Here is a 17,138-nt window from a genome sequence, read left to right as displayed (position 1 = left end):
AAAAAAAAAAGAACCCTACTTAAAGGCAGAGATCAGAGGTTGTCTGAGACGTGACTACGGCGAGATGCAGCTGGTGGGGTGCAGCTGTTGAGGTGCTTGTTGTTTGGTTATGTTTTGTGGTGTGGTGTGGTGTGTGTGTGTGTGTGAGTGCGTGTGTGGTATGTGCGTGTGTGGGTATACCTGAGGTCCATGCTGGGTGTCTTCCCTTCAATGCTCTCCACCTTCACACCTGAGACAGTCCTCATGGGACATAAAGCTCAAGGACTCAGGTAGGCAGGCTGGTCAAGGGCTCTCAAGGGACTGACTCTACTTCCCCCTCAAGGACAAAGCTATAGCATGCAGTAACCATGCCTAGCTCTTTCCATGTTCTAGACATCCAAACTCAGGTCACTGTGCTTGGGTGGCAGACACTTTACCAAATGAGCCACCTCATCAGTCCTGGCCATAGGGTTTCTTCATAAGTGACAAAAATACTTTAAAATATTAAAATAAAAATTGTGGTACTGCTTGCAAAATTACATAAAAGTACTAGTAATCACTGAATTATATACATTTAAGGAATGGGCTCCAATGTATGTGACATGTACCTTCATAAAGCTATTATTTTTTTTAAAAAAGCATCTATATGAACACAGTAAACTTCAGCTACTAATAACCATCTCAATTACCAGATAGTATCTAAAGGATCTTCCATTGTCCAATTCAGTTACCAACACTAATTTTGGAACTTTATGGTGTAAATAAACCAGAAGGGGTTTTTGTTTTTGTTTACAGTGCTAGGATCAAACCCATGACCTTGCACATGCTAACTACTACTGAGTTATGTGTCCAATACTAAAAGTAATTATTTGGTTTTGTTTCCTCCTTGTGTTTGAAAGTATTTATAGACAATGAGAATATTTGTATGTTCAAAAGTTATGAAAGCATCAGAAAGCTATTTAATTTTTCAACCTGATTTAACTCAGTACCATGCTGAGAATAAACTACAGTGCAGCAACTCTCAGTTCTCCGTAGGGCCAAAGGGAATAAGCTAACTGAGACCAAATAAAGTCTACGGCAAAATAAAATGGGCATTAATCATTAAAGTCCAAAAGCTAGCTTTCAAACACCAGCAAATATATTCTCTTAAACCAAAATTTTGAATAATTTAAGTGAAACAGGTAAAATATCAGTGATTCACCTCTGACTCTGGCAAGCGATTTGTCAAAAATTCACAACAAAGTTTTTGCCTGCCATCTAGTGTTGAGGAAAAACTATACAAAGGTATTCTTAGGATTTTTTTCTCACCCTAGTCTGACACCAACATAAAAAAATTTTTTTTAAATAATTTATTTCCTTTGCTTTAATTAGTTACAGTGCCAAATAGTAATTTTGGGATAAATTCAAGCAAAGAAGTAAAAATAAGAAAGACTGTATCAGCAAGAAATCTAAAAAGTCCTAAGCATGGACTCACATCCACAGTCATATTCTGGTACTCAGATGGCATAGGGGTTTGTGCGACCTCATTATCCAGCTGTCTCCAGTACCGCGTCATATCTAAGGCAGAGTGCATACACAGTGGGCATCTGTAGCCTCTGCAAGAGAGAATAAATAGGATCTATATACAAGACACAAGCTCACTGGCACATAACCCGAATAGGGTAGTATTCTACATTTCAAGCTAACTTCTCAGGAACCTGAAAAATCTATGCAACAAAAAAGATAAATATTCAATTCTGTATTTTATGGTGTGTTTAAATACTAAGTCTTTATCCTCAACTCTCTAAAACAGAGAATTAGTCAACACTTTTGTAGAACTATGTCTTTATTTAGTAATACCAATTAAACTATTCATTAGCAAAACAACTTCAATTCTGATTGAAAGAATTTCTATTCCTTAAAAAGTATTCCAATCATATTACTACTTCCTGTCTAAAATTTTCAATAGTTGCACCATTTCTACTCTTTCCTATTTTTCATTTTAGTTCCAGTTTTAAAGAACATTTTCTTTGTAGTTCATTGCTGGACCAATATAGAGAGCTAATAAAATGTGAACACTGTTCTTCAATGCTTTTACAATACCATGATTAATCCCAGTGGCAACTATGTGCCCCAGAACATATGGTTAGAAAACAAGAGGTTTTGCCCACCTCAAGCTACGTAAAGAAATAGGCATGATAAGGACATGGGAACAGAGATACAGTCCTGTTCCCCAAGATGCCATGGCCAGCTAAACACCAGTTATCTACTCTACCCACCTCCACATACGTCTGCCATACCCAAACAGTGTACCTAGCCACCATGGTTTGCCCACCTCCTCACCACCCTCCTCACAAAATCAAACATCTTAAAACTGTATGTTTTAAAATCCAAAAAAACTCACTCTTTTAGCATTTCTTCGTAACACGTTCTGAAAGAGAACAGAACAGTATTTCAGTAAAGAAAAACTACCTCCATTTGTTTCCAAACACTTCCAAGCAGGAAGAAAGTTATCTTACCTATGTAAGAGATGCCCACACGGCAAGACATGAGCAACAACGCGGGACGTGTGAATGTCCTAAAAGGAAAGGAAGCTAATGTTCTAAAATACAAAACTCAGTTTTAAATATTTAATACATAAAAATTGTTCTTAAAAATTTTACAAAGCATTCTCTCAAATCTCACTATAAAAATATATGTCTAAAGTGATTTGGCCTTCCACATACCTTATATATGATTCTTAGTACAATTTAAAACAGTTAAGATAAATTCTTTAAGAACTCTAATCACACAATAAATAATGTACCTTAATATTAAAGTAAAAATAAACAACAGTTTTTAGGGCTGGAAGGACGCTCAGTGGGTAAGAGTACTGACCGCTTTTGCAGAGACATAGGTTCTATTCCCAGCACCTACATGATGTCTCAGAAACATCAATCACTCTAGTTCTAGGGGCTCCAACACCCTTTTTGCCTCCATGAATACCACATATATGTGATATGCTGACACATAAACATAACATAATTTTGAAAGATCAAAAAGAGCTTTTTAAAACATACTACTTTAAGCTTTTGACTCAAACTCTTTTTGTATAACTAAGGAGGGGGGAAAAAGGCGATTCTTATATCAGATGACAGAGATTTCCTGCCAGCAATTTCTCATATTTATCCAAGAACCACCAGTCCCAGTTTTATCCTGAGGCAAGACACCCAGATAAATGAGCACCTTCCAAGCCTCCCTTTAGTCAGGGCACCACATGCTGGACCATGAGAGGCAGACAGAACTTGTTGAGAACAAAGTCAACCTAGTTCTTTACTTGAAAGAAGAGCAGGAGAGGGGGACATCTGAGAAATTTTTAAAAGTTTGCCGTGAGCCTAAAATTAAAAAAAAAAAATACTTCTAAAAATTAAAGTTTACAACATTTCGAAAGTGAAGCAAACTGGGGGCAGCTCGGGGTTGAGTTCTCCCTGGGATGTGTAAGGCCTCAGAAGAGATGCCTATGCTTCCCAGTGCCTAACTAAACAAGCTGACTGAACTCTGGAAGTCCTTCAGACTACAAGGTGACTTTGAAGATGGGAAGTAACTGTGGAAGGAGGTAGAAGATGCTGTGCTGGGTTACTGACTTTCATGAGATGGGAAACATCCATATTTGTCTGCTCTTCACTTCCCAAGTAAGTGCAGCTGAGCCAGATAAGAGACATGCAATTTTATCTCTGGCAACAAAATTCAACATGTTTTTTTTTCTTCCAATATATTATTACTTGACTCCAAAGAGCCAGCCCACAATTGGCATCACAAAGCACACAGCAAAGGTACATTAGCGAATGGAAGGCACACAATGTTTCCACTCCCATCCCAGGCTGAAATGTACTGTTTCCCTCCTACGCTGGACACCACTAGATCTAGGAGTTTAAGTCACTGAGCGGAACAAAGCCTGCCAGGTTTTTCTATCGCTGTAACCTCCATGGGTAAAAATGCGTCCTTTCTGGATCCTGTCCTTGACATTTTAACACATATAAACACCATTAATACCTACACAGTTCTCAAACTTTTATTCTGCTAATAACTCAACTTGTGCAAAACAAAACTGAAAACTTATACTCAACATCAGGTCTCTATGAGACTGCACTCAAAATGAACATTTATCAGCCTGGAAATAAAGGACAGGTTATTATTCCCCTCCACAGAAGCAGAATATCAAATAAATGAAGTCTTTGAAAGTTTCCTCCCCCTTTCAGCCAAAGGAAAGATCTCACATGTCCACTATCTCCTAGAAAACTGGCTCCAGTGCTCAATGGAAAGCGGCTGTTGTCCCAAGCTGTTAACAATGCTGTTTTATAAGGACTCCCACCATGATAGGCAAAGAAGAATGGTTGCTCTGGTATTTTGGTTTTTCTTCTTTCCTCTTGCATTATAGAGGACTGAATCCAAAGCCTTATACATGATGGGCAAGTTCTCTACTGCTGAATTGTTTCTCTAGCTCCTTTTTAAAAAGTTTATTTTGAGGAAGAGTCCTACTAAGTCATCCAGGATGGCCTTGAATTTGTCATTTTCCTGTCAAACCTTCCCAATTAGCTAGGGTAGCAGGTGTGTGCCACCAGATAGTATAATTTAGTTTGAATTACAGAGCCACAGAATGGGAGCCATGCATGCAGAATTTTGAGAGAATACACACACACACACACACACACACACACACACACATATTCAGACCACATGTCTTAGCCCTTATTTCTTCAATCCTCAAAATCAGTGGCTTTTTTCAATCTAGAAAAACCTGTATTCTTAATACATAAATACACATGTTACAGTTATCTGAATAAAGATCCACACTACTTCTTATGGAATATCTGCAGCTTCAATCAAATAGTACTTTGTTGCTCTTGGAGACAAACCTACCAAAACACAGAGGTCTGAGTACATAACTCAGGTCCTAGAAGAATTTTGGACTCAAATAACTGGCAGGGCAAAAATCCAGTAGTAAGTTATGTAACAGTTCTATTTCACTTCTGTTGTGTAAAGTAAGCTGACAACAATCACCTAGGGGGAGAAGGTGCACCTGGCTTGTAATTCCATGTTACAGCCCACTACAATGGGAAAGTCAAGGGAGGAACTTAAAGCGTTCTGTCCAGTCAAGTGCAGAAATTTTCACATTAGCTTTTGCCTCTTAATATTATTGAGGACATCCTTCGTAAGGAATGGAGTTGCTCATAATAGGCTTCATATATCAATTAATAATCAAGATATTCTCCCACAGACATGCCTACAGGACAACCATATCTAGATAATTCCTTATTAAGACTCTCTTCCCAGGTGATTCAAAGTGCACCTAGATCTACTAAACAGAGTTGCCTTATTAACACAGTGACCCCGAATACCACATACCATGACCCATGACCAGGGTCCTAAAGAGATAAATGAGTATTCAACTGGTGCAGAAGAAACACTGCCATAAACAACATAAACAGATCACACTATTGTTAAAGAATGGTGGTTGTGATGTAGGGCGAAGCTGCCCATTAGAATTTCTGACTAGAAGAGCAATGGCAGAGCACAGGCAGAGGCTGAATTCTCTTTATGCCGTCAATCAAGATGAAAACCTACAGGTGAGAAAAAATTCCATCAGGTACCCTTCCAGCAATCCCAGATTTTCAGGGGGAGGCTATTTTATCTCCAATTAGATTCCTACCAATTACAGACATAAACGTTTAAGATAAATAAAGTATCTGTACCAAGTACTGATAGGAAACGGTCTGCTAGTCTTTGGGTGACCCATTTCCCAGATGTGTTCTTACAACACAGAAGCCAGTAAGCATCAGACTGAGGCCATTTAAAATGGATTCACAGTGCAATGAGAGCTAGGAACACCCATTTGCTCCATGGGAAGCCCATGCGGATGCTAATACATCAGTCCTGGGGGCCTGAGAGTAAGCAGGGCAGCCCAGTGAGCTAGAGTCTCAGCAAATGAACAACCAGAGCATACAGGCAATGAGCTCTCCTAAAGGATCCATAGGCAGAAAAACAAGAGGGGAACAGAGATGGCTGGAATCATTCACCCACAAAAATAACAGAAACCTTCCACAACCCATGTCCTGACAATGTTAGAGACCCCAGAGGAGACTTATCTTCTCTATGGGTGAGGAATGAGGAATAACAACACCAATTAGGGTGGAGAATTTGCAAACAGTGAACACAACTGTGGTTCCTTATCCCATAGGGATACATTTCTGGGCCCCAGATGGATGCCTTAAAAACAAACAAACAAAACAAAACAAAACAAAAACCACCACACTAGAGCTTCCCAAAACAAAATCTATGGTGAATTTTAACTCAAAAATCATTAAGAATAAGATAGTATCACACATTCTAATCAAATTATAAGCATCACCACCATTACACTTTGAGTCCACTATTACGAAGGACACAAACAACACCACAATGCACAAACCACAACAGATGACCTTGACTAGGATGGTACCACTCAGAGGGCAGAGGTAAGAGAACCCTGAATTTGAGGCTAGGTTGGGTAGTATAGCAAGATTGTGACCCACTGTGTATACATTCACTGTATACGGAGCAGAACCAAGGGACAAGAGAGCAACTGATTTCCCATGTGAAATGAAGCAAATCTACTTACTATTCAGAATGCCAGAATCTAATTTCTAAGTGTCATATACCAAAACATACCCACTTACACACATTCCCTCTCTAAATGCATGAATAAAACCTGTTTGTTTATACTGCTAATAATTTCAGACTGCACTTGACCTGAAACTGTAGATAAGTGCTGACTATAATGTGAGTATTTTTAGAACTCAACTCCAAATGAGGTTAGAAAAAAGAATGGCTTCTGTTTATACAAACTTAGTGATAGGCAAAATGCATGGGTTAAGGAACTGGTTACCCTCATGACTGAGGTGACAAGCAGGGAGAGAAGGATTTGCATTGCTCCTCAGTGTGAGCGCTGTTCTAAGAGGTAGGTATTGCAATTGAGGGATACACACGACACATGCACTGCTCTGCACCTGCATTAATTGATGCCTTTGATTTTTCAAGAAAAAGTAGATGGAAGGTCTCCTAACCAACTCACCCACTATATTAAGTCCATGACCAGGTTGAGATCTAAGACTTTTCTGTTAAATGGACTTGACTAGCTTGCTTGTTGCACCAAGTGTGTATGCAGCTAGTCTGCATCCTATGATGTACCTGTTTCCTGATCCACAGGGCAGAAAAACAAACAGAACAATACAATGTAAGCATAGTCTGATTCTAAAAAATTGCTTGACAGCACAGGGAACTACAGTGGGTTTCCAGGAAAAAGCGGTGTAGTTAAACCACCATAGGTATAACCGCCAAGAGCTTCTGCTGAATATCTTACCAGTGGGCATCAGGGGAGGCAGCATAGGAAGAAAAATGCAGGTGGGAGCAATCACGCAAGCAAGAGATGACAGAGGAGGTACAAAGGTCACAAGAGCAAACACAGGGACATGTGTCTAGGAAAAGCCTTGAGCAAATGTCCCTAGAGAAGGACACTAGTAGCAAATTGTGAGTCACAAACTGAAAAACCTGGGACCACTCTACTACAGCAAGCCCATCCTCATCAAGAGGACTCTGTTCCCATAACCGTCTGGCCAAACTCCTCTTGATCAGTTCATTTCTAATTATGAAATCAGGAACTGGAACTGGAGAAATGAAAAGAAAGCTTAAACCTCTTTACAGCCTCAGAGAGGCAAGTAGTTCACCTCCTCTCCTTGCTTCTCTCCAGAAGCCTTATTGCTTCTTGTCCCTCCTTAAAAACTCTTCTCTACTAGGCTCCTGCCTACAACTTCCTGTCAACTAGTTGCTGACTCAACCTCCTGACTGCAGGTGAATTTTATTTAATCAAACACATCTTTGCATCATTAAACAAATGTTCCAGAGCATAAACAAAAGTAACAGACCTACAATACCATAGGATACATATGGAGTTCAGAGTATAACTTGCAACTCAATTTCCTCCTTGCTATCAGGTAGTTCCTGTTGATTAAACTCAGTTTGTCAGGCTTAGTCCAAGTACTGAGCCATCTAGCAAGTCTAATTCTTCTATTCTTACATCATGATCTGGAAAAACTTATAAATAATACTGTTAAGTGTGGATTATATTAAGGCACATCGAAAAGAATTCCAATAGCACAACATCAAATCTTTAGTCTGTGTGTTATTTCAACGGCCCTTAGAACTTAGGGACAGCAGAAAGTGGAACAAGAGAAAGTACCCAGCTACGAGACAGAGTCAAGTGTCTAATCCAGATAAGCTCAGTATAAATGTAGTTCCTTAATTTTACTTTAGTAATCAAGCAGCAAATGTGAGACCCATCACAATGGTGGCACTACACTAGACATGGACCCCCAGGGCCAGTACAGTTCAAACACAGCAAGATAGGTTCAAACAATTGGCTAATAAAACAAATAAGAATTATGCAATTTATGATTTTTGGAAGAATACTCGTGGCCTGAAACTAATAAAGTTAATGAGGCTTGAAGTGGAGGCAGTAGCACAGGAGGGCAAAAAAATTTCAGTCTTACTAATCTAAGAATTTAAGGGGATAAAGTAAGTCCTAAGTCTATAACGTATCTGCTTATAAGACAATCTCCTGCCAATGTAATTTATTTCCACAACTATTTAAGGTCTATAGTAGTTCCCTTTTTTGTCAACATGGCAAAATACTAGCAGACACAACTTACTAAGGAGAGATTTTATTGTTGCTCACAGTTATCGAGGGTATAGTATGGCAGAAATGGCTAAGTGGTAGAGCTGCCCCGTCCATGGGGACAGGAGCATGCTGTGAGAATTATTCATATGCTGGCAAATCAGGAAACCAATATGTTATTTAGGTGGAAACCAAAAGTACCATAATCTTTAAGGCTCACCCCCAAACTCACTTCTGCAAACCAGGCCCATTTCCCACTACAACCTCCTCAAATAGACCACCATGTGGGGAACAAACGCTTTTACTCAAGTTATAAGCCCATGCAGGCTAGCCCACATTCAAACCACAATGGGATTTATATACACCTCTTTTTTAATGTTTATATAAATTAATTAGATTTTTAAAAACAGATGTTTTTAACTCAAACAGATGTTAAGGAACCCATGTACCTGTTTCTCTTTTTAATAATTCATGCCATCATTACGACTGACAAGCCATTATCAATATACTGCTATGACCAACTATGTTACTGGAAACCATTATTATAATTAGCTAAAGTCCGTGGGTTATATTGTGGTTTACTGTTGGCGCTGTGCATTAAATGAATCTTGATAAACGCATGGGGTCATACAGCTACCACACGGAATAATTTCACTGGTCTCAAATGCACCCATCCTTTCTTGACTTTCTTTCCCTATCTAAACCCCTGACAGGCACTGCTCTTTTTATTCTTTATCATTTTTGCCTTTCCAGAATGTCATGTAATTGAAGTGATATGGTATGTAGCCATATTGACTTCTTTCACTTAAGAACACTGCATCTAAAGTTACGCCATGTCTTTTTGTGGCTTAGTAATCTCTTTTTCATTGATGAATAGCATCCCGCTCTCCAAATGAACCACAGTTTATTTATACATTTCCCTGTACAAGGGTATCTGGTTTGCTCTCTGTATTTCAGCAATTATGAAAAAAAATTGCTATAAACATTTGTATGCATGTTTTTGTGTGACCATAAGGTTTGAACTCATTTGGATAAATGCGGAAGACTACAATGGCTAGATGTTATGGTAAGGCATCATTTAGCTTTGCCAAAAGCTGTCAGACTGTCAAACTGTGTCATCTTACATCCCCACCAGAACTGACTGTGAGTTTCTTTTTTGTTTTTACTGAGCTGTACATTTTTCTCTGCTCCCCTCCATTCCTCTCCCTTCCCCTTCTATCCTCTTCCCTTGTCCCTGTACTCCCAATTTACTCAGGAGATCTTGTCTTTTTCTATTTCCCATGTAGATTATCCATGTACATCTCTCTTAGGGTCCTTTTTAGTTGTCTAGGTTCTCTGGGATTATGAACTGTAAGCTTGTTTTTCTTTGCTTTATGTCTAAAACTCACTTAAGACTGAGTACATATTATATTTATTTTTCTGGGTCTGGGTTACCTCACTCGATATGCTGTTTTCTCGCTCCATCCACTTGCCCACAAATTTCAAGATGTCATTATGTTTTTCGACTGTGTAGTACTCCACTGTGTAAATGTACCACATTATCCTTACCCAGTCTTTGGTCGAGGGGCATTTAGATTGTTTCCAGGTTCTGGCCATGACAAAGAATGCTGTTATGAAATAGTTTATCACCCTAACTCATAAAATCAATAAAAATTCTTTACTTCTGGAAGCCTTTTTTTTTTTTCAGTTTGGCATCCTGACTTCCTCCGGAATGGAAATATACACATCAAAGTAGAATCTCTACCTTATCTGGAAGATGGCATTTCTATATTAACGAAAAAATGTATTAAGTAAATTTTAAGCTTCAAGGTATTAGGATGAGAGAGATGATTTAGCTGAATATATGTTTAATTCTCTAATTCTAAAAATGACAAATATAAGCCAGGCATGGTAACACAAACCTTTAATCTCATAACTCAGAAGGAAAGGTTGAACAGATCTCTGTGATTTTGGGGACAGTCTAGTCTACACAGCAAGTTCTAGAACAGCTAGTGCTACATAGAAAGATCTAGTCATGCTGATAAAAAAAAGACGTTGATAAATAAAGGAGGCTGTCTAGGCAGTGTGGGCATGAGAAGTTCAAGTACAAACGTACTAAACATTTCCAGACTGAAATATGCTAGGGCAGGACAACAGAGCAAGGTTGGCACAAAAGACTAAACATGCCCTAAGGCGTATGAGGGAAACATGGCTACTTTAAAGTTAATTTAAAAATCCTAAGAGAGAACCACCCACTAGAGAAAAATGTGAACAAGAAATATACAACATATATTTCTACCTCATAAATTCAAAGTCATTTCTGATAAGATAAAGGGGGAGGGAGAGCCTTAACTACAATCAAAGAGAAGCTCTGCTTCAAGATAACTGGAGAAAGCAAGACACAGGAACTGAAAACACTAAACTAAAATTCACACCGCAAAAGCAAAGCACCGAACACACACAGTTTTTAGCAGGCAACAGAGTTCAAAAGCGAAATATCACTGTGATGGTTAATGTTATGTGTCAATCTGCCCAGGCTAGGAAGTGCCCAGATGGTGTAATGTTCTAGCTGTGTCTGGGAGGTGCTTCTGAGATTAGTATCTCATTGGTAGACAGAATAAAACGACTTACCCTCACCAATGCAGGCAGGCAACACAGCAAGGGCATTATTCAGCCCACTGAGGGGCCAAAATAGGACAAAAAAAAGCTGAGAAAGGGTTAATTCACTTCTCTTAGGCTGTCCGTCATCCATCCCTTGGCTCACAGGTCAACAAGCTTGGACTAAAACTGCTATCCCTCCTCATCCCTCCCGTTCCCTGCCTTCAAACTCACAACCGTTCAGTCAGCTTTCTCAGGGTTTCAGTTAACTGTTGATAGACTACCGATTTCTCAGGTTTCATAGTCATTCTTCCTAATAAGTTTCCTTCCTCCCTCCATATCATGTATTAGTTCTCTTTGTCTGAAGAACCCTAACACAACCATACTAAGTTTGAAAACTAGGTTTTCAAATCCACTAAAAAACAAAAAAACAAAAACAAACAAACAAACAAAAACCCCAAAACTAGCCATCAAACAAGCTAAGTCATCATAGAAGGCAGACGGAGACGGAACGGAAGCTGCTGGCACTGAACCCCCTTCTGGCTAGAAGCTACTATAAAACACAGTTTCTTCCTGAGACGTATGTTCTCTCTAATAGCAAGATTTTCTTTTCCCTCTAGGCTCTACATCCAAAAAGATTCAAAAGTCCAATTAGAGTACTAAACGAGTGGGCAGAAGACTTCAGAAGTATGAGCCTGGCCTTCAAACAAATGGTGAAAGAACCTAACTACCCTATAATCTAAAGGCAAACTACCATTTGTATGAGCTCTGACTCCCTAAAGGGGCTAGCACTGGGGTGGGGAGCATGGATTTACTCACAGGGAGAAGTGCTATAGGAAAAACCCTGCACTTTTAATCTGATCCTCCCAGATCTCCTAAAACTAGGAACAGATTCAAACTAAACTGATTTACCAATTACATCCTGTTCTAAGCATTTAGAAATATTTAGGATCTTCTTTTACAAACCAACTAAACAAAGTTAGGATTTCCTCTTATAAATCAACTCTAACAGTGAAATGGAAAAACCATTCATCTCCCTTCAAAAAGGATGGATCAAGGGATTCTTACAACATCCTAGGTACACCTAGACTTATTAAATGCAATAAATATGTTTACTACATATCTCTTCTCAAGGGACAAGAAAATTTCAGGAACTTTAATTCTACTAGGAAGAGGACAATAGAAACAGGACTTACACACATGAGTATAATCCAAGATCAAAGTATGTGTCACAGATCTAACAAAGGGTTATCAGAACAGGAATGCCCATGAGAACACATCTGCAAAGACTCCGTGAGCATGGCACCTGAGAGGGTATTTGATGGGAGAAAACACTTCAGCAGAGCTATGGTTTGGGTAAGCATCCAACAATGCTCAACCTAAGCAATGCCCAATTCACTGGGAGGTGTTAGGAAAGACAGCTGACCATACACCTGAGGTGTTAACAAGCAGCATCCATCCATGATTTCTCCTTCCGTTCCCCCTCCAGGAGCCTGCCCTGATTCTCCTCTGATAGTGTTAAGTCAAATAATAAACCACTTCCTCTTTCCTCCCCAAGCTTTTTGTTGTTGTCTTTACCACAGCAATGGAAGGCAAACTAGGACACCATCTAAATAATGCTTCTTTGCAATATTAGTTTCAGGGACTCTTTGTATCATCTCCCATAAAATCAAGTCCTAAAACTTCCCACCTTGCAAGTTATCACCAAAGTCTAGGAATCAATGCTGAAATTGATCAAAATAACCCCTTTTTCCATTCATTTCCCAATACCTCACAGCCCACTACAACTGCCTGCCTTGAATTTAAACTCTTTCTCTTACCATCATTCCCTTCTGTACAAGGTATGAGTTCTCTGCCTTGATACTTCTTTGCAACTTTCTTTTGAGGAATCTCAGGATTATATAAAACTTAATACAATTTATGTGGAATTCTGTCAGTTTAGCTCTTAAGACAATTCATAACAGTCACAGAATTACAGTTATGAAGTAGCAACAAAATAAATTTATGGTTAGGGGTCACCACAACATGAAGAACTGTATTAAAGGGTCGTAGGATTAGGAAGGTTGAGAATCACTGTCCTAAGACCACAGGGAGAGGACAAACGCCTTGCCCCATTGCACACTTCCTGCGTTGTGAGCTCCTATCTGGGTCCCTATAGCCAGGCAGTAGGTCCCAATGAAAACTGTTTGAGGTGCATAGTAAGGAAGCGACAGTGGCTGGAAACCTGAGCAGATGTGGGGACCCCAAACTGCACCCTAACAGAAAAGACTGAAGCAGTGGGTAAAAGGCTGAATGTTGTACCAGAGCCTATGGACATCAAGAGGATGACAGATCAGCAGCAGTCTGGCCTCTGCTGGTATGAATGACAAGGCTAAGAGTTAAATTGTAGCTCGAGGGCCTGAAGAGGTTCACATTCCCAAGCTTTCTGTCCTTGACGTATCTGTTCAGAGGCATGCTGTTGTGTGGAAAGGCTAGCATAATCAACTTGATACAGATCTGTACCACAGATGTGAATGCCCCTCCAGCCCAGTTAAACCTGGAGGTCAGTCTCTGAACATCTACGTCCACGAGTCCCTTAGCTCCTGTTCTACACGTGATCCGACTGCGCTGATCCCTGGATGCTAGTTGACCTATTCCTTCTCACAAATGTGTTAGTTCCATGTCTGTGTCTCATCTCAGTTCTGCTCACATGCATATGCTTGCCTGTTATCTACGGCTCTGCCTCTGTATAACTTATCACAGTGCAGTTGCGGTTGGTAGCTTTCTTTTAAGGGTCACTCCCAGGCTCTCAAGATAGGTAACACAGGGAGAGACCACTTTCTGGAGTCCTTTGTCTGCGCACACGGCACACTGTACGGCCATGGATCCCTCCGCTAGCAGACCTACAAACCACTCCCTCAGCTGCTCTTTCTCAGACTTATTTGCGTAACCTTTCTACTTTGTTCACCCTACCTAAGCCGTGTTGATTTGTCTTTATTTCTTTTAAGTGCCTCAGATCAGCTCTACTCGTGTGGTCTGTAAACATTTGCCACTATCGCTCACAAATGAGCACAGTCACTAAAAGCTTTACACAGCTGACAGTCATTTCATGGACTCCTATAACAAATAGTACTTAGATTTTGTTGTCTTTTCCCCAGACTAATTTTATCATTCTTTGGCTAAATCTGTCACCATAAATTTCTGAGAAGCACTGAAGCAAGAATGGTTAAGTAATAACAGATAACACATTCTCTCATGCAAACTAATGGATTAAGATTAGCAATAAGACTATATAGCCAGAACCTAGCAATGGGGATCCTTTTATTAATCCAGTATTCCTTACATAATGACAGTCATGATAGCTCAGATTCAGATACCAATGGACACCTTAAGTCTTAAAAATCTGCTACTATACCCTTTGTTTCTGTGTGCATTATAATTATGAATTACAGTCTTTTTTTTTATTGTTGTTTGTAGTTGCTGCGGCAGGACTGTATTAGATAGACCAGGCCTTCTTCAAAGTTAATCTGTCAGACTCTGCCTCCTGCGTGCTGGGGCTATAGCATGTATACCACTAGGCCTGGTGTTAGCACATCTTTGAACATAAAAAAATACAAGGTATTCACAAGGCAAGAAAGGATTTAGCAGTGGCATTTAGACCTTTACTATGTTTTGCTGCTATCCATGCATGTGTGCATGCTTAGGTGCACAGGCCATCTGTACTCATGTGCACACAAACATATGCACATACAATAATAGGAAATATGTTCTACATTAGGCATTTTCAGATCACCAGCCTTCTATACTAGTATTGTAGACTGGAACTCTTTGTACCAGACAGCTACTTGCCCTCCTTATTACCCAAACAAGCACAGATCAAAGGTAAAGGCAAGCTCTAAGGGCAAGAGATGGGATAAAGACTAAGTGGAGGCCTGAGAGGCACAGACCTCAGAACATCTTATTTAGAAAGTCAGCATTTCTTAATGTCCCCAGTGCACACCCTACCCACACCCTATACACACACACACACACACACACACAGAGAGAGAGAGAGAGAGAAAGAGAGAGAGAGAGAGAGAGAGAGAGAGAGAAGAGAGAGAGAGAAAGAGAGAGAGAGAAAGAGAGAGAGAGAAAGAGAGAGAGAGAAAGAGAGAGAGAGAGAGAGAGAGTGAGTGTCTGGCCTTCACATTTCAATTCTGCTTTGTATAAAACAAAAAAATTAGTGATTCCTTGAAATTACGCTTCTAATAACTAGCATTGATTGAAATGGAGCGAGTTTTGTTTGTGTAGTGAGTCAGAATAAACAACGGGGAATTTCCACATTCTGGATGCCTTTTAAGTCCCTTGTTTCTCCACAAGGGAACTTTGCAGTTGAGAAGTGTCACATGGCAAAGTAAAGCACCTATCCAAACTGGGACAAGGGTGCACCACCTATAGGACTGACCAAGTAGTAACTTATTTCTACCAAATTAAGGAAAAGGTTACACTTTCCTAGGTAAAGAGATGACAGTCCAACCCTCTAAGGCTTCGAGGATTCCCGACAGTTTACCTGTGCACAGCACCTGAGAAAATGGGGCAACTGCTTTCCAAGCACGCATCAGAGCAGCAGTTTCCTGCAGAAGGGTCAGGCAGGTCTTCCTACCTGTCTTCATATTCTACAGTTTCTCCTCAAAAATAACTAAATGCATGCACTCAGGAGCTCACGCACAGGAAGAAGCCAGAGGCATGACACCTACAAGTTGTCTATTTATAGAAAAGTGTTAACACTCCTCAGAAGTCTCCTTGGAAACGTCCAAGCCTATCTTCCCCTGTGAATATTCCAGACTACTGACACTACCACCTCTGAAACAAACCAAAACCAAGGAACAAATGTACTTACGGTTTACCCCCGGGTATCCCTGCCAGGTTTGGGGGAATAGAAGGTACTCTCATGTGGGGAGGAGGATCAAAACCAACCTAGAAATAAAAGCATGGCAGACTCAGCTTAAGCAAAGTGGATACTGTATGGACACTGAGTTCATATAAGAAATTCATTTACCAAGCCAGTCGGTAGTATGCGCCTTTAATCCCAGTACTCGGGAGGCAGATGCAGGCGGATCTCTGTGATTCAAGGCCAGCCTGCTCTATAAGAGCTAGTTCCAGGACAGGCCCCAAAGCTACAGAGGAAACCCTGTCTCAAAAAAATAAAATAAAATAAAATAAAATTCATTTACCACCCAATATAAGTGGGCACTGTAACTATGGCTTAGTATTTCTGAAATGAAAATTCTGAAATGATAAGGCACAATATGGCAACTTAACTACCTCTAAACACCAAAAAACAGACTTCTCCTTTTTGTGATGTAGAGGAGGATTTATATACTCTGGATATCAGTTTCCTAGGATAAACATTTTCCATAGATGCTGGAAGTCCTACCTCACTAATAAAGTGTGGTAGGATACTGGTCAGCCTAGCACTAACATCATGGGCTATTTTGTTACTTTCTTCCTTGGAGCAGTTCAGAGCACCATGGAATGTGGCACAGCAAACAGGCTACTATCCTCAAATTCTAAGAGCACCACCCCTACACTCAGTGCCTTTGCTCTGCTTACCAAGACTGCTGCAGGCACTCACTCATCAAGGTCAGTATTTACAGATTCACACACCACCTCTATGTGTACACAATAAAGACAAACAGTTACTTATCACACTAGATTACAAGGAGCAATCTAGTTAAGGAGATAAAGGAAAAAAAAGAAGAAATGCTGTCCATGATATATTTCAAATGGCTTACAGGGAAGATTTTCTGTGAGATTTATTTTACTCCCTTTCTGGTACAATTACCCTTCAAATACAGTTCTTTATTTTTAATGTAAAAAACTGAGCCATTTAAGTGACAGATAGGGCAACATGGAAAGATTGGCTCTATGGTTTTAAAAATCTGTCCATGTCATA

General features: G+C 39.9%; 1 protein-coding gene across 15 annotated transcripts in view; it reads right to left on the bottom strand.

The window, feature by feature from the left end:
• LOC125412284 (transducin-like enhancer protein 1) overlaps positions 1–17,138 on the bottom strand; it is a 93,991-nt gene that overhangs the window by 8,771 nt on the left and 68,082 nt on the right. For all 15 annotated transcript variants that reach the window (XM_048452950.3, XM_048452958.3, XM_048452961.3 and 12 more), the window contains one exon: positions 16,083–16,159. In XM_048452950.3, the coding sequence (XP_048308907.1) occupies positions 16,083–16,159 (77 nt within the window). The remainder of the gene's footprint in view (positions 1–16,082; positions 16,160–17,138) is intronic.

The sequence above is a fragment of the Myodes glareolus genome, chromosome 3 (assembly GCF_982192425.1).
Source record: "Myodes glareolus chromosome 3, mMyoGla1.1, whole genome shotgun sequence".
Taxonomy (NCBI): Eukaryota; Metazoa; Chordata; class Mammalia; order Rodentia; family Cricetidae; genus Myodes; species Myodes glareolus.
The sequence above is the reverse complement of the archived record's forward strand: the minus strand, read 5'-3'. Positions and strand labels throughout refer to the sequence as shown.